Raw genomic sequence first — 26,468 nt, 5'->3', positions numbered from 1 at the left:
GCCCTGGGGGAAGTCCCTAGTCCTTGGTACTGGGATGACTGAGGCCCTGTAAGGGTCAGCCTCCAGGGCTCAAGGAGGCTGAGTTCTGAGCCCTATTGGGGAGGAAATGGGGAGGGGAGTGGAACTGGAGGAGGGAAACTGACTCCTGGAGAATGGGAGTTGGTGGTGCTGGGTGCATGGTGCTGGGAGAGGTGGGGGGAGGGAGGGAGAGAGAAGGAGAGCAGGCAAAGGCTGGTGGGCGGGGAGGGCAGCTGAGGATGCGGGCCTGGAATATGGGCTTTGTAAACTGTAAAGGGCTGTACGCACGGAACAGTGTATTCCAAAGGCATTGGGGACAGCCTGGGCTGGAAAATGAAGAGGAGACATTTAGTTTCCTATTGCTGCCATAACTACCACAGTGTTTTAACACAATACAAATGTATTGATATTATTTTATAATTCTGGAGGTCAGAAGTTAGAAATGGGTTTCACTGGGCTAAAATCAAGGCATTAGCGGGGCTGCATTCCTTCTGGAGGCTCTAGGGAGAATCCATTTCCTTACCCTTTCCAACTTCTAGAGGCCACCTGCATTCCTCAGCTCCTGGGTCCTTCTTCAAAGCCAGCAGTGTAGCATCTTCAAATCTCTCTGCCTGTGCTTCCCTCTTCATTTTTGCTGCACCCCACAGCAGGTAGAACTTCCCCCATCAGGGATCGAACCCGCGCCCCCTGCAGTGGAAGCGTGGAGTCTCAACCACTGGACCACTAGGGGAGCCCCATCCCTCTTCCACTTTAAAGGACCCTTATAATTACACTGGGCTGACCTGGATAATCCAGAAAAATCTTTTTTTTTAACTTAATTATTTTTGTTATTAATTAATTTTTGGCTGTATTGGGTCTTCGTTGCTGTGTGCGGGCTTTCTCTAGCTGCGATGAGCAGGGGCTACTCTTCGTTGTGGTGCGCGGGCTTCTCATTGCGGTGGCTTCTCTTGTTGTGGAGCACGGGCTCTAGGCACGCGGGCTCAGTAGTTGTGGCACATGGGCTCAGTAGTTGTGGCTCGCGGGCTCCAGAGAGCAGGCTCAGTAGTTGTGGCGCACGGGCTTAGTTGTTCCGCGGCATGTGGGATCTTCCCGGGCCAGGGCTCGGGCTTAGTTGTTCCGCGGCATGTGGGATCTTCCCGGACCAGGGCTTGAACCCGTGTGCCCTGCATTGGCAAGCGGATTCTTAACCACTGCACCACCAGGGAAGTCCCAGGATAATCAGTCAGGTGAATAAGAATCTTAATTCCCCTTTTCCCTGTAATATATGTATATATTCAAAGATTCTGGGTGTCAACATCTTTGGGGGGCTGTCATATTCTGCCTACTACAGTTGTCTCTCAAAAAAGAGGCCCTGGGAAGCTGGAGTGTATGCAGGAACTTGATGACTACAGCAATTGGATGAGAGCATGTGTGCATCCAGGTGGGGGCACTTCTGTCCACACCCTCAGCCTCCTAAGCTACTGCCTGGAATCCAGAGCTTTGTCCCCACTGGGTATGGCCAGGGCTGAGCCTGGAGCTATTGCCCTGAGCTGCACAAGCCTCCTGGGGAAGCCAAGGAAGGCCTGGGTGTAGGCTGAGGAACACGCTGGTGGAGAGCATTGTGGTCACCCACAGGCACTGCCATTAGAGGCCAGAATGCCCATGCCAGGACCTCATGCCAAATGTGCAGTGGCCCTCGCTGGCAGTGATGTGTCTTATTACCCTCATCATTTGTCCTTCTCCAGACCTGAAGGGCAGGGGGCAGATGAAAAAGTGGGGAGTCACAGGGATTGAGGAGTGGCTGTGTGGGTCTGTGTATATGTGGGGCAGGGGTGCCTGCAGGAGGAGGGGGGAGGAAACCAGCCCTTTGGAAGTGTTTTGTGCATGTCATGGTCAGCATGGAGGATGATTCAATAATGACACCAACAACCCATTAGGTGGACACTCTTGTTACCCCATTTTACCAAAAAGGAAACAGGCCTTTCCAGAGAGGTTAGGCATCCTGCCCAGGGTCACACAGTGAGTCAGTGGAGGAGCCAGGACTCGGGCCCAGGTCCGTGTGACTCCAAGCCCATGCCTTTCGTCGCTACATTCTGCTGCCTCCCACACAGGATTGTCAAAAAGGGGTCCAGGAGGCCGTGGAGAGCGGGGGGAGGAGGAGAAGGGTTCCATTTGGGTGTCAGAAGAACTCACATTGAATGCTGCCTCTCCCACTGCCTTGCTGACCAAGAGATTTAAAATACCTTTAAAACAAATTATTTTTATTATAAAAATAATACGTTTGTTGCATTATATTAGGAAAATGCAGAACAATAGAGAGGAGATTGAAGAGCACCCACACTCCACAGCTGTGCAGTGTTAACTAGGGTCTTGTTCCTAGATGGGGGGATGGTGGAGGCCGGGTCACTAAGTTCTCTGAAGCCCTACCAGCCCCGCCAGCCTCTCCTCCATTTATTTAATCACTATTTCTTAAGCATTTCCTGAATGCCAGGCAGTGCCCCAGCTCCTGCCTCTTGGGGCTCTCACTGGAACAAGGCAGACAGACGGTGCAAGAAAAGCAATGAGGACAAGACAGTGAGGTCGTGCGGTGACGGGGATCCAGGGTGGGTGGGTGTCAGAAAAGGCCTTCCCAGAGCATTTCAGCTGAGCCTTGGAAGATGAGTAGGAGTTGGGCAGGAGAAAAAGGGTGGCGGGGAAAGGTGTCCGGAGCTGAGGGAACAGCCTGTGCAATGGCTCACAGGCAGAAAGGGCTCAGCTCATTCAAGGAGTAGAGCATCACCCCCTGTGATGGGAACATGGAGTGGGAGACAGAGGTGGGGCAACCATGCCCCTGCCTTTGCAGGGGTGCTGGGAGGAACCACCAAGGCGAGTGTGAAGGCAGTGTGCTGTGCCCAGCTGATACTGCAAGACAGCACTATTTCTCCTCTTTCTCAGAACTAAAGTGATCTGGACACTGGAACTCTGGGGACCCTCTGCGCTCTTTTCTCATCCTGCCACCCTCACTGCTTTTCTCAGTGTGCACCCCATTGCTCTCCCTACTACCCACCTCCCCAAATGGGAGAAAGATAAAAGGCAAATTTGGGGAAGAACCAGCAATACAGCCTGACTGGTTGCTTTTAACTAAGTCTGAGGACAGGAGAGACTTTTTATCCCTTGCAAGTTAATGCAAACTGTTAGGGAGATAAATAAATGACAGAGCTGCCGATGGACTGTTGGGCTCAAAGGAGGGAAATTTGTCTCACTTTAGAAGAAGGACCTGGAGGGCTCAGCCCCATCGACTTGTTCATTGTGTTGTTATCTGCCAGAGAGGTGGTGACACCACAGCAATTAAGACAAACTTTAGTCTATAAGTTCGTCCCTGCAATCTCGTGGCTTCAAAACAAGACAAATGATACCGCCAAGGGAGGAAACAAAGTCCTTTTCAGACTCTGTCCAAAGTTACGGCGAATATTTGTAGTTGTTCAGCAGAAAATTTGTCATTACGAGGCCTGGGCTCTGCTGGCTCCCCCCGCCCCACTTTATAATCCATCTTGGATTATAGAGTGTGCCAGCCCAGGCTGTCTCTGGGACTCCACCTGGCTGCCTCCTGCAGGGTCCCACCCATTGCCAGCCGCACCCACCTGCCTGTCTCTTAGGTTACGGGCATCTGGGGTGGATCAGGACACGGTTTCTGCCAAGCGGAAAGGAGTCATGACAAAGCCAGGAAGCACCATCAAAACCCAGCTCTGCCGCCGAGGGCTGGTGACACCCCCCAATCTCCCTTCTGCTCCCCCCGCACCCCCGCACTAGCAGCCAGCGCCCACAAGGACCAGGCTTGGGGGCTGCGTCCTGGGCCATTTCCTGCTTCCACCTGCCTGGGCTCCCCACCCTTGTCCCGTATCACCACAGCTGCTGGCCTTCTCCACAAGCCCCTCACAACTGATCCTGGCCTCAGCCTCCCACCTGTGGTTGGATTGAGCCACTTCTGGCTGCTTGAAGGGAAAGCACCCCAGCCCCTCAATGAGGAGGTTGGGACCTGGACCCAGTACAGCCTTGGGAGCCCACCTGGCCTCAAGTGTGGAGTCAGGACCCTGCTGGCTGCCTGAGCTGCTGTGGGCTGTTGGCGCTGGCTCCCTTCTTGCCCTCCTGCTTCTGTTGTTTCATGCTCTTCTGCAGCCTTGCCTGGCACTGCCTCTCTCCCCACCCTCCCTGTACTCTGACTGTGAACACAGGCTCCCATCCTAATAGGGCCCAGACTTAGCTACAGGACAAAGCTCCAGTGGGGAATTTGGGCAGCAGTCAGTGGGGATGGAAGACATCTTTGAGGCAGCATCATGACCCTCTCTGCATTCCCCCTGCCCACGTGGAGGCAGCTGTCCATCCCCGTCTAACCAACCTGTGCGACAGAGGGGGTCTGCGGAGCTGCCTGCCTGCATGCCTGGCACCATCCCAGGGCCTCACTTTGAGGTTATATTCTGGCCTTCAGCACTGAGTGTGCAGAGATCTGGAAGCATATGCCTTCCCCCCAAAGATTCAGGTCTGTTCAGCTCAAGTGCAATGCCCCAGGTTCTTGGCCTGCAGGCAGGGCACCCATGGCTTCCTCAGCCGGGTTACGGCACCCAGCCCATCTTGCACTGGCCTGACAACCCCCAAATGGGCTGGGCTCAGCTCTGGGTCACACTGCTTTGGGCCACAAGGCCTTTGTCTGACCACGTGTGGGGAACAAGGGTCCCACCCTTCCTCCCTGTCCCCAATGCCTTCTTGGAGCATCTCCAAAGCCCTGGGGTCCTGTAACCCATACTTCCCAGATGGGAAAACCAAGGGCAGGACAAGGAAGGTCCAGCGGGCTGAGTGCTGAGGGGACTCCTTGCCTCCAGGCTCGGGTGGCACCCACCTCCCAGTGTGAACTGCGGGCTCCACGAGAACTGACCTGTCCCAGAAACACCCCCCTCCAGGCTTGAGGGTCTGAGGCCCGAGGCTGCATCCCGTGGGGGTCTGGTCTCCTGGATGTCCTGGTTAGAAGGCAAATGGGTGTCTCTGAGGGTTGGAGTGAGAGACCAGAACAGGAGAGTGACAAGCCCTGGGGAGGGGCCTGCGGGCCTGACCCTTCCAGCCCTCCAGCCCTCCCACACTCAGAGCACCTGCCATGTGCCACCCTGGCCAGGTCCTGGGGTGATGAGTCAGACCCTCAGGGGGCTAACATCTGTACCAGAGAAGCTTCCAAGAGGAGGTGCTGTTTGAGAGGGGCCTCAAGGGAGGAGTGGAGGTTGGCTGCACGGGCAGGGTGACGGTGGGTGAGGTGTCAGTCTGGGCAGAAGGGAGAGCTCATTCCCGTCCCTCCTGTTCCAGGTCTCAGTCCTCCATGACCCCTCAGGGCAAGGGAGGCTTGGCCTTGGGGCTGTCAAGGGTGACTGGGGGGATGACCGAGCCTAAATAGGCCAAAGAGGGCCCTGTCAGCCAGAGGGCTCTTTGCAGGAGAACCCCCCAGGGGTCGCCCAGCTCCCCATCTTCCCAAGACTGAACCCAAGGGAAACTTAGACCTTGAGGGCCGCCCCAAAGCTGGGGCTCTAGACGTGGAGTCCACGAGTGAGTGGGTTCCAGGGCTCCATGAACCCTAAGTTGTGGACAAAACTGTGTGTGCGTGTGGGTGCACGTTATTCTGGGGTGAGGGTCTGTCACTTCTGTGTGACACCTGTGGAGGTCCATGGGCCCAAAAGGTGAGAACCCCTGTTCTGGAACATCAGGGCTGGGAGGAACTCCAGGACTCAGTGGGATCAACTCCTGCATTTACCAGAGAGGAAACTGAGGCTCAGATGGAGACATGCTTTGTCCGAGGTCATCCTGGAAGCTGGTCTCCAGGTCCAGGGCCTTGATGAGCCCTCCAGAGCAGTGTTTCTCAGTGCCAGTGGAGGACGCTCTGCCTCTGTGTCCTGGGGGTGGCCACAGAGCAGACCCCTGGGCCCCACTCCAAAGGTACGGATATAGTATCTTTGCACACCAGAGTTCCTGAGGACAGGGTATGTGTGTGCACGCTCACGTGTTACATATGTAGTGCTTGTGGAACTGACTTCTAGAGCCAGGGTTAAGAGAACGGCTCTGAGTTCCAAACGGTACTTTGCTACTTACTTGCTGGGTGTCCTTGGGCTAGTCTCTTAGCCTCTCTGTGCTTTGGTTTCTCCATCTGTAAAACGGGCAGATTAATAATACCTTCTACCTCATGTGATTGCTGCAGAGATTAAACAGGTAGATAAAGTAAGCCCTCAGCACAGTGCTTGCATGGGATGCCTGATCATTTTCCCTCCCTCCCCTGGTTTGGGATTTGGGGATAGCAGGCTGGCTGGGTGAAGCTTCTCAAATCAAGAATGAACTTCACGTCTGGGTGGTGGCTGGTTCATGTTCTGGGCTGGGGAGGCCCCTCTGGGGAGCGTCTCCTCCTCAAAAAGTCCACAACACATGCTCCGTGACGCTCTCTCCCTGCCCTGAGCACTGACCTGGGGAGCAGCAGCCTCGATGGCATGGGCCTCATCTAATCCTGTGACCTCCCAGCTCCAGGGATGCGGCAGGTGCTCTGCCCCAGGCCCAGGGGCAGCTGGAGGCCTGTACCACCTTGAAAAGTGTTATCAAGAACATGACAGCTCTGCCCCAGGAAACAAAAGGATGCCTCACGTAGGCTGAGCCCTTCATGGGCAAAGGACTGAGCAGTGCTGGGAATCACAGTGCAGCCAGTTTCCACTCAGGCCACAGTTACTGGGCACCTACGAGGCCAGGCTCTGTTCTTGGCACCGGAGGGGTGGATGCCACATGAAGAAAACAGACCAGAATCTCTGCCCTTGTGCCGCGTACATTCTAATGGGGAGGAGGGGAAGGGAGGAGATGGAAGATAAAATAAATGAGTACAATTAGTGGTTTGTAACAAATGCAATGGAGGACAGTGGTGCAGGCAAGGGGAACACGAGTCCCAGGGGGCAGGTGTGGGCGGGTTGTGATTTTAAATAGAGTGGTCAGGTCAGGACTCACTGAGATGCCATATGAACAAAGTCCTGAATGGGACAGAAGTGAGTCGTGTGGATACTTGGAGAAAGAACGTCCTACACCCGGTATGAAGGCCTATGTTAGATGGCATAATACTAGCTGCCTGTAACATAAACGCAAAATAGTTTAGTTCAAGCTCATTTAACAGTCCAGTGCAGGGGTTCCTGGGGGTAGCATGTTCTTCCAACTGGTGATTCAAGGATTCAGGCTCCTTCCTTTTGGACTTCAGCCTCCCGTACCTCCCACTATAGTCATTTTTCCATTTAGCAGGAGGATGGAGAACCATGTAACACAGAAGGCACATCTGCATTTTAAGCTTCTTGGCCAGGAAGCAACCTACCATCTGCTTCAATTGATGAGAACTAGCCACAAGGCCCCTGTTAAATGCAAGGGGGATTGGGAGAGCTGGTCTGGGGCCGAGTAGCAGCTTCCCCACAGCCCTACACTATGGAGGGAACATGGACCTTTGGGGGTCAGCCAGGTGTCTCTGCTGTGGCCCTGAGTGGGGGAGTGTCCCTGGATGTTCAAGGGTCAGTAAGGTGTTCAGGTGGCTGGAGTAGAGTGAGAGTTGGGGGTGATGGGAGTTGAGGTCAGAGATAATGGGGGCAGACTGTATAGGGTCACACAGGCCATTGCTGGGTCTTTGTCTTGTTTTCTGAGTGAGCTGGAGCCCCTGGAGGTTCCAAGCGGGGAGGGCCAGGATCTGCCTTGTTTTACCTGGCTCCCTCTAGTGGCTGTGTGGAGAATAGACTGCAGGGGCAGGGTCCTGATAGGAGTCTACTGCAGTGGTCCAGTGGTGGTGCCTTGGATGAGGATGGGAAGTGGTGGAATCAATGCAGTTTGAAGGCAAAGACAGCAGGACTTCCAGGTAGGCTATATGTGCGATGTGAAAGAGAAAGAAAGGAGGCAAGGCCAAGTCCCAGTAGGTTGGAGTGGGCACCAGGAGGATGGAGACGGGAAAGTGGTGGAGGAGGTTCTGGATGCACGCGTGGCACAGGAGTTTGCTTTTGGATGTGTCAGAACGTCACTTAGACCTCCAAGTGCAACCCGAGCCTCTCTGAGCCTCGGTTCCTCACCTGTAAAACGGGGGTAGCACACTTACCTGGTGGTGATGGAGAGGATTACCTAACAGGATGGCTGTGAATGGCCCGAGGTGAGTGAGGTTCCCTGGGCATGACGTCAAGGGCAGTGAGGACCAGCTTGCTGCAGAGAGGAGCTTGTGGCGGGGTGTGGGGTGGGAGGGAAGGAGGGCCTCTCAGAACCACCCCAGGCTTCTTCCCAGCTCTTGGTCTCCTTCCTCACCCACAGCCCCAGATCAGATCACTGTGTTGGAGCTGGAGCTGCTGCTGGGACTGCCTGGCCCTTGAGGGTGGGGACAAACTCCAGCCCAGCAAGGAGCACATGACGTGGGGCCTGAGATCTTAGCTCTAGTGCTGGCTTGGCTACTCTTCGCCGTGGGACTTGGTTCAGGGACCTCCACGCCTCAGTTTTTTACCTGTCAAATGGGCCAGGCTGTGGGCCTTGTCACGGAACTGCAGGAAGCACTCCTGGGGGGCTGGCACTGCCACACATATCCCTGCACCGCTCCCAGCCCTGGGTGGGCAACAGACCCTCTGCACAGCACAACCCTCCTGGCGGTGGGCGGTCACAAAGCAGTAATACTTTTATTCCCATCAGCGATACTGACGGGGCCTGACCCTTTACAAAGGAGAATGTCAGGAAAAAGGAAGAGGAGCAAGGGCGTAGGGGCCTCTCTTCTCGATGCCCCAACCCCTCTACCCACCCTGCCAGTCAGGCCTCCAGACCCAAGGGCGGGCGAGGGCCTGCCCTGCAGGGGTTGGCCGCCCTTGAGGGCTCCCTAGACAAGGTCATCTCCCAGCAGAGTCGAAGGTGAGTCCAGCAAAGCTCTTCTGGTGCGGACAGCAAACGAAGGGCACAACAGGCATGTTTTCCCCTTGGTGACCAGTCCTGGGCTTTCAGCATCACACTGCAGCCTCAGGGGGGGCCCTGCTGGCTCCGCCTCTCCTCCAGTGCCCTGCACACCCACATGGACACCACGGTGGCATTTCCATCGTTGAACTGGACGATGAATGGGTGGCCCTGCGGGGAAGAGGAGGAAGCTGTGACAGGCATTCCCCAGACTCTGCACGTCATCGCTTTCCAAGCCCTGTTCTCAGTCTTCCCCAACAGCCCTCTGAGGTGAGGGCAGCTTCAGCCCCATTTCACAGCCTAGATGACTGAGGCCCAAGGTGGAGCAATGACATGCCTGTCTACAGCACTCCCTGCAAACCTCACATTCTGCCTGGTGCTGGGCTACCTTCTCCTGAAACTCCAACCAGCCTGGAATATCCCCAAGGGTGTGAGCCTATCTTAACTCCGCACTGCCTGGCCCTTCCTCAGCCCAGCATCACTCCAACAGCTGGCAGGCAAGGCCTGGCACCGGAGCTGCCAGCGTTCCTATCAAGTTGCTGCCCAGAGACCAGAGAATCATCTCATCAGGGGCTACGTCAACCCCAGTTTTCTTCTTTGTCTCCAGCCTTCCTATGAACAACCTGCGAGTGGAGGGAAGGCAAACGTGTCAGGGGGAGGACGGATGTGCTGATTCGTGGTGAGAAGCTGGGGGCTGGGGACCGGACTCTGGAGGGGCGCTACAGCCTCCATGTGGCCCCTCAGGCTCTAACCTACTTAGCCCACAGGCAGGCCAGGTTATATTTAGTCAGCCCCCTCCCCAGCTGTCCTGAAGAGACAAGATTCCTCCTCACAATCTTAGGGCCTCCTTGGGAGTTCCCAGGAAAGGTCAGAAAAAAGCAGGGGCAGCCATGGGATCACCCTGGCCACAGGTCAAAGGTGAAAGGAAAACTGGAAAGCATTCTCTTCCCTCCTCTTCTCCAAGTGCTTCTCTGCTAAGGGATGCTCACCTGGCAGCCTCCTCTCCTACCAAAAACTTTGTAGCCTGAGACTGAGGGAGCCACGCTGGGCAAGCAGAGAGCATGGGGGGCTCCCATCTGCCTTCTCCCCAAGTCCCCCCTGCTCCTTCTCTCCCTCCCGCTTCAGCCGTCCAGCTCCGAATTCCCTGCTTCCTCCGGCTTTCTGAGCCCTTCTTGGGCCCCCTCTGCCTCCCCTCTGGCCAGGCGGGGCTTTTGAGGCAGCTTTCCTGATGAGCTCATCACAGAGCCAGGAGGGACGGGGCCAGGGCTCGGATGCCCAGACCCCAGTGTGTGTGGGAGAAGTCAAGGACCAGGCTGGGGAGGGGGCGGGAGGTCAGGTCGGGCGGGTGTCCCGCAGGCAGCACAAGCCTGAGGGGGGACTGAGGTGGGAGAGGCCCAAGAGGGACTCCATCTTGGCTCTCATATGTCCCCCACCCTGACACATATCATCTCACCTTATGTGTGCCTGCCTAAATCAGTGCCTAGATAGAGGGGATTCTTCCTGAAGTCAGTGAGCACATTTCCTTTTCAGGAGGCTCAGAGGAGGTGACCTGTGCCCTTCTGAAGAACAAAGGGAGAAGCTGTGCTCAGAGGCCGAAGAACAAAGGAAGTAGCTGTGCTCAGGAGCCGATGGGCCCCTCCCCTGAAGCCCGGGGTGGCACAGTGTCACTTTCCCAGAATGCCCGGTGACTTTGGGGGCCATATGCTCCATCTCTGTTATCATCTGTTCAGGAACAAGCAGAGCGGAACCGCAGGAGGGGAGTGCAGAGTTCCTCCAGTTACAGGAAGGCTGCTGGCTACACTGCAGGAAGCATTTCGCCCAGGTGCACCGGGAGGCGGACAAGGAGAGGGTCAGCATCCACCGCTCTGGTGGCGACTCTGCCCCTTTCCTGTCCTCCCTGACTGGGAGGTGACCCCCATCTCCTGTGTACCCCTGATGCTTTACACCACCCTGCACGGGAGTGACCGAGACAAGTGGTTTTTTCCCCAGCCACTGTTGATGGGTTTGGGGGGAATGAGAAGGGGAATCATAGAGGGAGAAAGAGAGGAGAGAGAGACAGAGACAGAGATGGAGGGGAGACCCCAGCCTCTCTAGGCATCCTGGGCTGTGACAGAAGAATGTGGGAGCTGTAGGCTGCCTGGTCCACCATCTGAATGGGCACGCAGAGAAAGCCAGTATGTGGGGAGTGAGAACATGGAGAGCTGTACAGAGGGAAATAGGAGCTGAGATGGCACTGGAGACCCTGGGGGCCACGATAGCCTGGCAGCATCTCTGCCTACAGTGTCCACGCACACCTCACGGTCTGGGGTGGAGGCACTAAGTCACATAGGCGGGCACAATAATCTCCACTTTGCAGATGAGGAAACAGAGGTCACGGTTGACCTGTCCCATCTCCCAGAGCTGCGACTGGATCACAAGTCTCTATAACCCAAACCTACTGCCTGGGGCGCTCCCTGGGCTGAGCTGGGGTAGGCAGAGCCAGATTGCAACTCCCCCTTGCCTTATTTCCGCTATGGGATTCAGGCCTGCCGGGCCACAGGGGGACTGAGATGGCAGGTCCTGACCCCTGTGTCACCCCTGGGACATCCTTGGAGAGTGGTGTCAGGGTGGCAGATCACTCTTACTGGGCTCTGCCCCCTCCCATCAGCCCTGGGTGGGAAGCAGGGAAAGTATACCGTCACCCCATTTTACAGAAAAGGAAACTGAGCACTGGGGAGGGGACGGAACTGGTTAAGTGCTGGAGCTTCTGGTTGCTACTCTGGTACGTTCTCAGGGCTTGACCGCATCCCGTGACCCTGACAGCGCACGTGCTCCCTTTCCTCCCTGGAGTACAGCGGACACTCCTCCAGCCCTGTGATGCACACAATGCAGGTACTCCTCATGAGTTTAATGAGCAAACGAAATCTGATGGACAATTCTGGCAAAAGCATGAAGATCACTCGGCCACCCTGAGGTGCCTGAATTCCTAGGTGGCTCCTGACAGGCCCGAGCAGATGCCTGCAACAGCCGGATGCCTGGAGACCGATGGAAACTGCACCGTGGATCGAGTGCTGTGTGCCAGGCCCTTGCCAAGGGCTTTGTTCTCGTTTTCCCACATCCCCGTGCTCACTCTGGAGGCGCACACAGCCCCCTCGCAGGTGAGGAAACAGACACTCAGGCACCTGTGTGAAGTCACGCAAGCGAGGGCTGGGTTGGAACCACAACGTGGGTCTCTTGACTCCAAATGCCATGCTCAGGACCACATGCTCTCCTGCACCTGCAACCGGAGAGCTGACCTCACAGCCCTTCTGGGGGGTCTCTGTGTGGTGCGGAGAGGGCTGCAGCCCCCTGCAGCCAGACCCTCCTCTGCATCTGGGTAAATGCACATCTCCCCCCCAGGCAGAGAAATCCAGATGTGGACAAACTCGCGGCCCCCTCAGGCTCCAAGGACCAGCGGGAGCATGGCGTGGCCCATCTCCTCGGAGCCAGGACACCCACATGCTGCTTGTCAAGAGCATCCTCCTCCCCAGGTGACTGCCCCAGATACCCAGGCCTCTGCCACCCACACGGAGAGTGTGTCAGCGGTCAGTCCGCAGAGGCTGGCAGGGCGCGTGCAGGCTGGAGCCGCTGAATGATCTCGCTGGCCTCATCACCAGGCAGAGCGGGAGCCACTTTCATTCCCTGAATTCTCTCAGGGCCGATTGCAACAATTAAACTGGCGAGGGTTGAAGTATAATGGCCCACAAACTTCGCCACAGAAGGTGGAGACATAATGAAGGGAAAAGGATGGCACTGGAAGACGTAGGATGGATCCAAAAGGCGGGCACAGGCGAAGAGTGAGAGAGATGAGTCAACAACAACCAAAGCCAGCGGCATCACCGGGTGCAGACCTCCCACCACGGGGCCGAGGGGCAGATCGTGACCGTGCACTAACTCGTGAAGAGAAACTAGAGTGTTCAGGACACCCTCCTTCACTTGGGCACTAGCCTCCAGGGCTTCGCTAGAGTTTGGCCCTCTCCTTCTGTAATAACGCTCCTAATTTTTGCCCACCGTGTCATCGTGATGAGATGCCTTCCTGATGACTGATGGCAGGACCCTCCCCATGTGGACAGCGCTCCATGCTTCTGCCAAAGGGGGCAGGGAGAGGAGGGGTCCAGGGGTCCACCATGTGGGCAGGAGGTGGACGCTCCGAGCCTGCTGCGGAGAAGTACCACCTGAGGCTGATGTCTCTGGACTCCCAGGCCAGTGCTCATTCACTGACACCTCGCTCTCTGCCCTTAGTTGGGCTTCGAGTTTCTTCCCAAATAGGAATCTACCTATTTGGGGTCTCTATAGTCTCTTCTCTTGTATAACCTCCTAAAGAACTTCCTGCATGTGAATCATTTAAGGACTTGCTGGTGTGGCTGCCCGACCGGTACAGCACCTGGCAGGTCGCAGGCCCTCAGTTGGCCGTGGGCCTGAGGCAGGAAAAAGTGACCTGCCTGTCCTCTCTGTCTGCATCTATTCATCGAGCCCTTTTTGTGGGCCAGGCCCCGGCTGCCTTACAGGGCCCGGAACCCACCCATCACCCCCTTTACACACAAAGGAGACTGAGACGCCAATAACTGTGACCTGGGGCAAGGTCACAGAGCTAGAAAGTGGCAGGGTTAAGGGCTGAAGCCAGCGGAGGACACCACACTACTCTGCTCACTGGGGGCGGCCACAGTGAGTTTTAAATTCCTGCTTTTTAAAAGAATATATGGTACATTATTTTTAACTAGTAATTTTTAACTGACAAACTGAAATGACAGTGGCCAAAAGGCAAACTGTGTCCTCCCTGCTCAAAGCTGTGTCAGGCACAATCAAGTAATTTATTTAATAATCAGCAAACCTATTAAGTATTATATTATGCCTGTTTTATAGGTGAGGAAGCTAAAGCACAGACAGATTAAGGAATCTGTCCAAGACCATGGCACTTGAATGTGGTGTTGTCTCCAGAGGCGAGCCTCAGCCACTATGCTGTCCTTCCTCGTCAGTGCCGGGGCTGGGGGATGGCGGCATCCACCCTGCAGGACAGCCTGCCCTCAGAGCAGGCGCCGGGTGGTCTCTGTTCCTTCTCTTTGGGTCTAGATTCTAGAGAAGCAGGAAAATGAAGACCCAGGGCCTGGAAGAAATTTTCCAGGGCTATGGAGACCACACCCTAGACATAAGGGTGGAAATAATAAATAGGATGCCTGGCAGCAGACTGCACCCCAAACCTAAGATCTACTCTGTGGGGCCTTTCTTCATGTCTCCTCTCAAGAGGTGCCATCTCTCCCAGAACAAGAGCACACCCTTGTTCTACTGTGTATTATCGTCATTTGAGCCCACCTTATCCTAGCACAGAGTGGAAGCCTTGAGGGCAGGGCAGTGCTAATCACATAGGAACTGCCAAGAAAAGTTAGCTGGATTGACAGGTAAGTTACACTGCTTCCCAGGAGCCTGATGCTAGGCTGAGAAGGGCCGTAGGTTGGGTGGGCAGGCCTGGGGAGAAGGCGTCACAAGCTGAGGCTGCTCTAGACTCTCTGGACCACAGGATTCCTCTCTCAGGATGAGGTCCAAGCCACCAGGCACCTCCTTTCCCACCAAGGACGCCACACGGGACAGAATGCCAAGGACCCACGAGCTCATTCAAGTAAGCAAGCCTGGCCCAGTTACACTCCAGCTAAGACCAAAACAAGAAGAGTCCAACACATGCTCAGGCGAGCCGCAGGGCCAGTCCTGTCATGAGGCAGGTGCCTGTAAGAGGTGATCTGAGAGGCTGGAGGGGCCCCAAGGTCAACGTACTGCCCATCACTTCACCTTTCTGCAATGGGCCTGCCAGCCTTACTTGAAGGCTCTCTGCATGTCCCTTTAGGATCCAGCCCTCGTGGCAGGGGTAAAACAGTCCTTCTCGGCAATATGGAGGTGCGGTAGGATAGGATGGGACCTCAGAGACCAGCAGGGCTGTAGAGTGTGAGGTGTGCTGGGGCTTCCACACGTTTGATTCAAATCATTAAGATATTTTAAGCTGTATTTGTTAAAAAACTAATTAAAAAATAATATATACACTCAACTATGTTCAACTCTAAATGTTACCCTGAATATTGGCAATGCGTTACCCAGCACTGTGATGGTAACTGATTTTCTGCAGCTCTTAGGACAGGCAGTCTGCTTGTTAGATCTGTGCATATTACCGACTGCTCATACATGGGCTGACACCTAGGAAGGTTGTGGTGGTGCACTGGGCATCTAAAAGAACTCAGGGCTGTGACGTCCACTCACATTGTGTGTAGGTATAAAACTGTGTGAGCACCATACCAGAGCCAGTGCACTGAGCCCACGCAGCACATCTGCCCAGTGGCCCGGTGCACGATGCCCAGCCAGGGGTGTGGGTCAAGCCTGCCCTGAGTTTCCAGTGGTGTCAGCTCCTGCAAGCTTTGAGTCCCTCTTGTCTGACCTGTAGATTTACCGTAAGCAATTCATATGAACAGCTGCTAGCTACTGTCAGCAACTAAACTCTAAAATAAAACTTTTCCACTATTCCTTTTTAAAGCTTCTGTGTGGGCTTAAAAGATGCCTAAGCTGAGAGGGCAACTGGTGAGTCAGGATTTCCTTGATATGGGGCTCCTGAGACAGCATCAGAGATAAGTGGGACACTGATGCAGATATTAGACTATAACCATCACCTATGACCCTGGCTCTCAGATTGTTGTGTCCTTCAAGAGAAGTCTCATGGACGCCTTTCTAAAGAAGTAAGTGTCTACAATGAATACTTACTTACACATTCATGCTAAAAAAAACACTACTTTTTTCCTATATTAGTATTGAGATCCTGCATTAATTTTACATAATAAAAAGCATTCCACTGCTACAGATTCAAAACTAGCAATCTAATCTCTACTTACTCTGGAGATAAGTTCAGATTAGAGAAATTAAATAATTTTTGGAAAAATGCACATATGTCCAGTGTCTGCTAAACGGCTGACAAGTGCCAGGGCAGTGGGCAGCCTTTATAATATTAATTACATGAGATAATAACCCATGATCATCCCTGGGGTCAACGCTTCCTTCCAGGCTGGGTGTGCCCGAGCTAATCAACAGGGGGAGTCAGGGAAGGAGGTGGCTGGGATTGTGGCTGCAGGGGAGCCCCCAGGCACAACTCAGCAGGGAGAAGCTGAGGCACCTCCACAGCAATTCTTCCATCTGTCCCTGTGTGGGGTAAGGCAAGGAGCCCTGGACTGACAGTCAACAAGCCTTCTCTCGCCAGCCCAGGAGTCATGAGACCTTGGGAAGGGCCACAATGGCCTCACCTATAAAAGAGAAACTATTCCAGGGGAACCTCCATTCCCCTGGCTTCATCCTTCCACACGGAGGGACCTGTGTTGTTATCACACCCCTCAGCCGTGTCCCCGGGGGAGGCATGGCAATGTTGGGAGGAAGTATGGAGTAGGCCCGGCTCAGGGGTCTCCTGCCCACAGGGAGGCTGCATTCTGGCCTGCCGTCTCCTGGTAAGCTTCCAGGCAGGCTGTTCACCTCTGACTGGGCTCTGCGATAAATTCTCAGGAGGGCCCCTCGGGCCACCCATGTAAGTACGCCCTTCAACTCAGATTTTACAGAAGTAGGGGTGATGCTTCCTTTCTGTCATTTCCTGAGTCTTATTTCTCAGCTGGTGTTGAACACAGGGAGGCTGCTGGCTGGCCTCGTCACCCAACCAAATACCCCAGCTCTCTCTGCCTCTGGGGTTGGGTGGAGATTGCTTGTCTGCAGACAGGGTTTCACAGATACACGCTGGGCAGCGTGAGGGGAGGTTACTATCCTCCCAGGTAGAATGCATGCGGGGGGGAGCGGCAGTAAGGCGAGGGTGTGAGCCTTGCCTATCAGCTAGTGTGGAATCTGCCTGTCTGCCCAGGCCAGCCCACCTGGGCCAACGCCCCGGCTGCGGAACTTTCCGAGGTAAGGTAAGGCGTTTGTTCTGAGACTGTGCTTTCTCAGCCTCTGATTCCTAAAGCTTTTCCACGGCTGGGGTTGGGGGTTCCCTTCTAGCCCTTCATTTTCTTTTAAGACCTCAGAAATGATTTGCAGCTGTGACATGCCATTTCAATCAACCTTCCTGAGTTTATCTTCACAGCTGCTACAGAAATAGATGTTTCTTCCCAAATATTCAATTATTAGCAGCAAATTGCTTACCTCTAGCCATCCTAGACTGTACACAGGCATCTAAGGGGGTGTCAAGGCACTCTCCACCTTTCACCCGAGCAGATCTATGTGTTCCTACACAAAGTAATTGGTCAGAAAATGGCCAATCGAGAGAGCAAGATGTTTCCAGAGGTCTCCGCAAGTCATTCTAGGGCCTGTCCTTACAGGGCAGCCACAGGACTCAAGCAGTGTGGTATGGGAGGGGGCACAGGACGACTGCAGTGGGCCACCGTGAGGGGTAAACATGCAGATGCCAGCACTCATGAGTTTGTGTCGGAGGAAGTTGACCCATTTGGGAGGCAGAATGGTGCCACTGGCCCATTTAGCGGGGGCTGTGGTGGCTGCCCTGTAGGAAACTCAGACAGGACTCGGGGGAACAGCAGGGAGCGTGCTGGCTCCTCCCCGCAGTCTCGGGCTGAGCAGATACCTAGAGAAGTCAGGACCTGAGGGTGCCAGAGGGAGGGGGGGGCCTCGCTCCAACAATGCTGAAGACTCTTGTCTGAGAGGCTGAGTCTACAGGTCCAAGCAGTGAGTATGGGGGCCACTTACAGGCATCTGGACGTTCAAGGTTCGTCTTTCGGTGTGATGGCTGTGTGGTGGTGGGGATTTAAAGACACAATGCTCAGAAGGATGGATTCTTTCCAGCCCCCTTTTTTTTCTTACTTCTTGAGATTTGATGTTTAAACTCTGAGACCTTGGCTCTGTGTGTATATGTGTGTGTGTGTGTGTGTGTGTGTGTGTGTGTACACGCATATGTGGGCATGTGACCAGCCCCCTTTTTTTTCTTACTTCTTGAGATTTGATGTTTAAACTCTGAGACCTTGGCTCTGTGTGTATGTGTGTGTGTGTGTGTGTGTGTGTGTGTGTGTACACGCATATGTGGGCATGTGAGCGTGCAGAAAGGGAAGAAAGAATGAGACACAGCACGATTTCTGGCACACAGCCGGCAGCTCAGTAAGCTTGTTGAACAAAACAGAACAAAGTGATTCGACAGTGAGTGAATGAAGAGATGGGGAGGAACTAAGCCTAAAAGCCCTCCCTCTACAAATTCCCAGCCATGCCAGATAAAATGGAACACTTTCCAAAAAGCATACTAGATGAACTTGTAAAAAAGAAGGAAATCTGCAAGTGCCAAAAATGAAGAGGGAACTGAAAACCAGAATTATAAGTGTGTGCGTGGAGGTCTTGTAGCCCTAAGGGAGGCTATCAGTTCTAGGAATGTAGGACCTGGAAAGTGTGAAGAACTTAAGTGGACACAGCAGATGAGGTCCACCTGGGGAGCTGGCCTGAGACCCTGAGCAAAACTGGGACTGCAGAAAGGGTGAGCCAGAAAAAGTCTGCCCATCAGCAAAGGGGATGCTGTGTGAAGTGGCTCTGAGCCTCGTGCACTTTGGGGTTCAATGTACCACTGCTGTGGTCTCAGAACACAAGGCTGCTCATAAACTAATGTAACATTGATATTGATATAGCAATACTCTGGAGTATCTCTCAGGAGCATGAAAAAACATTCTGGGGAAATACTTCTGGAATTCAGTAATTTCCACAGTAATAAGCCCCATTCAGTATGAGCTTACAATAAAACTTCCTAAACGTGTGAGGAAACAGGAGTCAGTGGACACAACACACAGGAAGATCAGAGCTCTCAGAACCAAGGTGACAGAAAAATAATTGGAAAGAAAATGTAAAATGATGTATAGTTGAAAAGACTGAAGACATAAAAGAAGAAATTGAAACACTAAGAACAAGATATTATAAAAAGAGAAGAGAGATTTGAAAAAGAATCAAATATAACTTACAGAAATTACACATATAGTGACTGGAAGAAACAAAAGAAATTCTCCATAGATGAGCCAGATAGCAAGCTGAATATAGCAAGGATAGATTTAGTAAGCTGGAAGAATGGTCTGAGAAAATTACCCAGAGCACTAGTCAGTAATAAGAGATAAACAAAAAATTTTTTTTAATGTGAAAGAGAAAGACCCAGAGGAAAGAATGAGAAGAGACGAGACACTGTGGGATAGGGTCAATATCCAAAGAGACAACAGCTGAAAATTTTGAGAACTGATGAAAGATATGAATTTTCAGATTCAAAAATCATAATGATCTCCAAGTAGAATAACTATAACAAAACCTACACCTAGACAAATTGTAGGGAAACTGAAGGATACCAGGAAAAGAGATGTTAAAAGCAACCAGAGAGATAGGCATATCTCTCACAAAGGGCAGCAGCTGAGCAGCTGGCAGATTCTCCCCAGCAAGTGTAGAAACCAGAGGACAACACAGTATCTTCAATGCCCTGGAAAAAACTGTCAATCTAAACTTCTAAACCCAATTTAACTAACAACCAAGAGTTAGGGTGGGACTTCCCTGGCAGTCCAGTTGGTTAAGACTCTGTGCTCTCACTGCCGAGGGTCTGGGTTCAATCCCTGGCTGGGGAACTAAGATCCCGCAAGCCACGCAGCGCAGCCGAAAGAAAAAAGAGGGCAAAGTGAAGACAATCCTAGAACAAAAACTCAGACAGTTTTACCCTCACTGACAGAACTCTTAATATACTTCCAAAAGGAAAAGAAACCTCAGAAGGAGGAAGTAGGATGCAACAGGAATAAGGAACACATAACTGCTAAACACATGGATAAATCTCAACAAGTACTGATTATACAAAATGACAACAAGAGTAATGACTAATTGTGAGGATCTAAAAACAAAATGACAATGAAATTCTGGACATGAAAGAAGGGACTGATCAGAAACTCTTAGGGTCTTTATGTCCGGGGGAGAGAGGCTGTGGCACAGGCTGCTAGCTGCCTCTCAATAAACATTCCCCTTTCTTCCTTAGTGATACAAATCCTGATTTTAATAAGGAACAGTGTCACCCAGCAAAGCAGCTGCATGCCCAGACTCCCTTGCAGCTAGCTGTGGCCAATGTCATGTGAGCACATATGCTGTGTGCCAATCCCTAGAACTGTCCTTAAATGAAGGGGTATTTCTACTGCCCTTCCTCATCCCTGTTGGCGGGAGCTCAAATGCCCCTTGACTGGAAAGACGGAAGGAACTGCCAGCTAGTCTGGGCACCCTACTTCCTGCCTTCCTTTATATGTATGGGGAATACCCTGCTGTCTTACTTAAGCGCTGTTTGTTTTAATCATGTGCAGCTAAAGCCAATTCTACATAATATAAAGATGAGATTGAACCTAAGGCTGCGTATTGTTGGGAAGGGGGGTATATTTTGTGATTAACCTTAGGCTTTGCTAAATTAAGTTAGAAACTCAGGGATAATAAGAGGCTAGAAATAGAATATAATATGTAAACTACTGGAAAGAATAAAAAGGAAGAAAAAATTAATCTAATAGAGTGAAGAAAGGAGAAAAAAGAAGTCAAAAAAGCACTGTAGAGAAGAAAGTACAAAACAGGATAGTAGAAAAAAAAATTCAGGTGTATCAATACGCAATAAATATAAATGATTAAACTAATCAATTAAAAGAGCATCTCAGATAAATCAAAAACATCAACAGCAAAATGCAGAGATTCACTTAAAACAAAAGAACACAGAAATGATGAAAACAAAGGGATAGGAAAACATAGCAGACAAATACTAACCAAAAGAAGAAAGCACAGGTATGTTAATATCAGACAAAAATAAAATTTCAAGCAAAATATATTAGAGGTAATGAGAGTCACTACATAAAGATAAAAGAAACATTTTAAAATGTCAACAGCATTTTGACATAGGCGTCTAACATCACCGCCTTAAAGCAAATACTGACAAAAGTGCAAGGAGAAACAGACAAAGCCACACTAATAGAGATTTTAACACAGCTCTCTCAGTAATTGATAAACAAAGCAGGTAGAAAATCAGTAGGGCCTCAAAATATTTAAGTAATGCAATTAACAAATTTGACCTAAAGGATGTAAATAGGACACCGAATTCAACAATTAGAGAATCACATTCCTTTCAAGCAAAGAGAGAACACTGAAAAAAAAAAAAAAGTGTAGTAAGGGCGTTTCAACAAATAACAAAGATCTGATACTATATCAACCATGTTCTCTGACCACGGTGCAAGAAAAGCAGACAACAATCACAAGATAACAAAACACCACTATTTGCAAACAAAAAATACTTCTAAATCATTCATGGGTCAAAAAAGAAATCCTAATTGAAATTGGAAATTACTTAGAACTGAATGACAACAAAAACACTACATATAAATATTTGTGGGATGCAGCTAAAGTAATACTTAAAAGGCAATTTATAGCTTTATATGGATATATTAAGGAAAAGAAGATTGGCAATTTACAAGCTAAGTGTCCAATTCAATAAATTATACACAGAACAAAAAGTAAACCCAAAGGAAACATAAAACAGCAAATAATAAAGAACACAAAGGAATTAGATATCAAAGAAATGATCAAATCAATAAAATACTGGTTCTTTAAAAAGATTAATAAAGTAGACTAACCTCTGACAAAAATGGTAAAAAGAGGACACAAGGAAACATCATTAGGAATGAAAAAAGGGCACATAACCACAAATCTGGGAAAATTTTTTAAATAATAAGGGCATATCATATGACTGATATGAGGCCAACATAGCTGAAAATGCAGTGTGATGACCCATCAGGAGAGAGAGAAAGAAAGAAAGAGAGAGAGAGAGAGAGAGAGAGAATGTGTGTGTGAATGGCAGGTGAGTCACAGGTTTCGAGCCCTGGCATCACACTTTTAACTTTTCAAAACACTTCATATCCATTGTCTCATCTTATTTCAAGAAGCATCCAATTAAGTAAAGGCTGCTACCTCTTAAAATTCATCTTAGTAACAGCTTTTCTAGTTTCTTAATAAGGAAAAACAACCATTCACACAAAGACTGAAGCTCAAGTGGAGATTTTTTGATGTTACCAAATCAACAAAAAACATAGAGGAAAAATTGCTAAAGATACCAGATGTCAAACTTTTGGGTAAATAACTGAAGTGCCATCTTTTTTTTTTTTTTTTTTACTGTTTCCGGCTATGATGCTCCCATTTTCTGAGCCTCACTCTATTTAGTAGACAGGGTTACTTACTGGTGGGGTGAGTGTGAGGGAGCCAAGGGGGTGGGCTCAGGCAGCCCTTTTGGAAAATTTGAAATAAAAGCGTAACAAAGGTCAAAGCTACCAGGCCTAGTCTATAAAATACAGGATTGAAAATTACCAGTTACTCCAGAGTTTCTGCTATCAGCAATCATTTTCCATTTGAATCTGTCCCCTCCTTTTTTTTTTCTAAGGAAATCCACAAACAGGAAGCAAACCATTTGAAAATTCTGATCATTTTGTGTCTCAGCAGCAAATAAAAATCATCAATAGAACCCACTTTTAGCCTTGAGCAATATTTTTTAAAACAAAACACAAAGAACCTGTGGTGCTTAACTATTCTGTTATTGATTTACTGTGGTTTGCAAGGTAATGTTGAAGAAAATTAAATGTACGGAAAGCTGAAATGCATTTTCTGTGGCAGCGAGCGGTGTGGCCTGTGTTTTCTGAGGCGGTGTCGCTGGCCGTGTGCAGAAGGAACGAGAAAGGGGGTGCACTTCATCTGGCTACGGATAAGCTGGCGAAGGCCTTCCCTGCAGAGCTGTGTGAAACCAAGTCTGTTTTCACTGTTAAGAAGGACAAAGTTATTTAGGTGCAAACTTGCTTCTTCTGGTAGTTATGCTCCCATTTACACGGAGGCCTCAAGTCAATCAAATCCACTACGGACGGATTGAGAGGCTTCTGTGTGTCTGGCTCTAAACCTGGTTTTTAGAGTCAAAAGACTCCGCCTGGCACATTCATGCCTTATTTGGTCCCCTCAGAAAAGTAAAAAAAAACTTCAACAGGTAATAATTCAAAATAATTTTACGCTAATTATTGATTCAAGAGCAAAGTGGTCATATTATTTCAAACTTGGGCATCTGCATGCAATGTTATCAAGCAGTATATTTCCTATTTAGTGAAATGGTCTGTTTTCAAATCTAGAGGCACTTTACATACCTACAGGCCACTGTAAATTTGACTCCCTTACTTAAGACTAAGAATCTGAAAGTTGCACTAAAATTCGAACACTTTACTTTTAGCTAGTCCCTCAAGCCTTTATTCTAGTCTATTTTTTTGTAGTTTAGATTAGTGCTCACACACTTACTATCTGGTTTCCCAATCTAAAGCACAAAATAGAAGAGGAAGAGGGGAGGGCTGTTAGAATGGGGAACAAGGGCAGGAGTACTAAGTGACATTTATTAGCAACACTGCACAACAAAAACAAAACCAAAGAACCAGCTTGGGGTCAACCAGTGCAGGGACAAATAGCCCTCCACGTGTTAACATCAGGAGACACTAGGACAGCAGAACGCAGCAAACAGACTGCTCATGATGATGGTCCAAAGAACATTTCCTAAAAAGCCAAACCCTGATGCATGTAATCCGTTTAAAAGGATAGGGAAGTGTATAATACATTTAAAACCTCTTGCCTATAATCTTTTTAAAAAGTTTTGGTTTTATAAGGAATAAGTCTCAGTTACCTGAATAATATCCTTCCTTGGAAGTAGCTCATTTACTGAAGGTGGTGAATAGAAGACGGCTGCTCTTTGAGTTTTGGAAGGTCAATATTAAACGGGAAAGCTCACACTCCGTCTGGCCGCCTTTCAGCAGCACCGTGCGATGTCGCCTGGCAGACAAGCTTTCAGAGCCTCTGAACTCAGTAAAGACATATGGGGCCACTTAGGGCCCAAGTTTATCTTGGCTTCCTTTGGAGAGAGTTTGATTACTTCTAAGATTTATGGTCAAAGCAGAAGGAGAAAAGAAATACCTCACAGAGCAGATTTATAACCTCATCTTGTTTTTATAATCACATTAGGGATGACATCCTATGACAGAATCTTGGAATGACTACAGGGCAACTTGGAAACTCGGTGGGAAGTTTTATATTTGGGGGTTTGGAGCATTTTGTACTTGCAAAGGTCAGGGAGGAAAGGACCAGGGAAATGAGCCGGGGGACGGTCAGAGAGTGAGTGTCAGCTGGTCTAATTTTCTGTGTCAACTCTGAAAATGAGATAAACAATGACAAACCAGGCTTTTAAAATGAACTTGTCACTTCTGGTTCTCTTGATACAAGGTAACATTTTTCAAGTCCTGGTAGCCCTAAAGACAGATTTAACCCCTGAGAGGTTTATGTAAGTGTTCTAAAGTCCCCATATCTAAACAAAAGGTTTATTAGTCCGACCCTATCACCCTTAAAAGAAAAACTAATCATCCTTGAAATTTCAATACGCTTCTCCTAACAATTAAGGGGACGTTGCCTAGAGCCAAAGGTCCAGTCTTCTGCAGGACAGTCTCAGCAACTTGATTTTTTTCTTTCTGTCATCTCGTTGGCTCTCCAGACCAGCTCAACCCTTCAACATGGTCCCTTGATCTTTCAACCATTGTTCTCAGCAGGTACTGGTTCTCCTCGCACCAACTCAGGGGAGCACAGACTCTGTCCTGGGTCCACCCCGCTTCTCTGCTGTTATGAAGACATGGGGTAGAAGAATCGCTCTGGCCTACAATTTGGCTGCGACAAGCTCCCTGGTGGGGAGGGGGACAGATCAGTGAATCTTTCTAATAGCTGCCCTTAGCGGCTTTGCTCTAAGGATATTTATTCAGTTTGAATACGTTGATTTGGAGAGAAAAATTCATATATGTATTTACCAGCAGCTGAGTAGAGCTTTTCATTCCACAAAGTGCTTTCAACCTCATCATCTAATTCAAGTGTCACAGTAATCCCACGAAGTATCAGGATGGCATTACTGTCACTACCTATTTGTGGATTCGAAAACTAGGTTCAGAGAAGTGATTTGGCTAAGGTAGGGTTGGGATCTGAACGGGACATCAGCTCTAAAGCCTGTGCCTTTTGTTACAATATGTTTTTGTTTTGTTTGTTAATGTTATGTTTTGTTATATTATTACATGTAATAACAGCAATATAATAGCCAAAAGTTGTGAGCACCTAACCGTGCCAGATACTAATTAGGTGTTTTCATTTACAGCATTTCATATGATCCCCAGCCCTGTCAGAAGTAGATGTGAGCCTATTTAACAAGCAAAGACATTGATGCCCCTAGGTGCTAAGGACTGCGCTTCAGGCTGAAGTCTCAACACTGGGCTTGAACCCGGGTTCTTGGACCTTATGTGTCACTCTTTCCCCACACTCTACAACTGGCAGCAACAACCCCCCACCCCCCAACAAAGCACAAATGCCATAGTCTGCCCTGGATCAAAGTATAAAATAGGTCTTTTAAGGTCCTCTGACCCCAGTCTTTGCCTCATCCCTAAATTCGAATGCCTTTTTCCTTTCTGATGTAGAAGAGTCTCCTTTTCCAAAGTGTTCCAAGCTTCAAAATTACCTCTGCCGCCAGCTAACTGCTGAGAAGAAAACCATCTGATTAAATCAACTCACAGGATGGTATGAATAACCACAGGCAGGTAATTCACCTGTGGTTCCTAGGAGCCTGTGGATTTCATTCTCTACAGTGAAGCTCTTGCCCCCCTCGCTCTGGGAACTCTGTGCTCTGTAAAACAAGGAGAACAGGACCAACTGCACAGGAAGCCTGTGTGTATGAAATTCCTAGCACATAGGCTATTCTGGAAACAGCCCTATAGTCATGACTATCAGTGGCTTAGGCTTGGCAGTTCTTATCATACTTCTCTTCTACGGAAATTTCTGTAACACCTAACATGTGTTCAGTGCTAAATCTGGAAGACACTAGACCAGCTCCCCTGATAGCTGCACACAGTATGGGTGGACGGGCAGAGGAGAATGAGGGGTCTTGCTCTCCATGTATTAAAGACTCTCACCACTCACTGAGCGGCCCCTCCCCTGAGCCTCAGGCCTAAAGACCTAACTCACTCCTCCATTTAAAACAGGAATGAGCAGACTTCCCTGAGTTCAGAATTCCGTGTAACTAAAACACAAAATAGAAAAAAGGAAACCCAACTGTTGCACTCGTGCACAGCCTATAGACAAGACAGCAGTGCCCTCAGACAGCATTTCAAATACAGTTTATTAGTGTGTGATATGAAAAGGGTATTTTTATTGCATGATATAATGCAATGGGACCTTGGGCACTCTGTGGAAAGACCTCACACTCAGAAGTGTAATGAACCCGTAGTCCCCAAAACATTATACTGTACATTAACCTATCATTAATGGCACATTAGGGCTAGGGGCATTGCACGCTTGCTGGTCAGGGCTCCATCAGGACAGTGTTGAGAAAACCACACGGTCTTCCCAGGCTTAAAACAAATAGAGAAAATAAATATTCCTGATGTCTACAGGCAGCTTTAATGGAAGTTCAATCCCAGCTCTGCCCTGTA

At 50.1% G+C, this 26,468-nt stretch overlaps 1 protein-coding gene across 9 annotated transcripts in view; it reads right to left on the bottom strand.

Moving 5' to 3' along the window:
- Nucleotides 1-8,421: 8,421 nt before the first annotated feature.
- Nucleotides 8,422-26,468, bottom strand: part of MAP2K5 (mitogen-activated protein kinase kinase 5) — a 281,510-nt gene continuing 263,463 nt past the window's right edge. For 5 of the 9 annotated variants that reach the window (XM_028494957.2, XM_055088057.1, XM_055088059.1 and 2 more), the window contains one exon: nt 22,089-22,716. In XM_028494957.2, coding sequence (XP_028350758.1) covers nt 22,561-22,716 — 156 coding nt within the window. In that variant the 3' untranslated portion in view covers nt 22,089-22,560. Of the gene's footprint in view, nt 9,109-17,076; nt 17,702-22,088; nt 22,742-26,468 lie in introns of those variants that run through there. The other 4 variants (XM_024128723.3, XM_024128724.3, XM_055088056.1 and 1 more) reach the window with 3 other exon arrangements.

This window comes from Physeter macrocephalus, chromosome 11 (genome assembly GCF_002837175.3).
Source record: "Physeter macrocephalus isolate SW-GA chromosome 11, ASM283717v5, whole genome shotgun sequence".
NCBI classification, from domain to species: domain Eukaryota; kingdom Metazoa; phylum Chordata; class Mammalia; order Artiodactyla; family Physeteridae; genus Physeter; species Physeter macrocephalus.
Note: the sequence above shows the minus strand (reverse complement) of the source record. Positions and strands in the feature narration are given on the sequence as shown.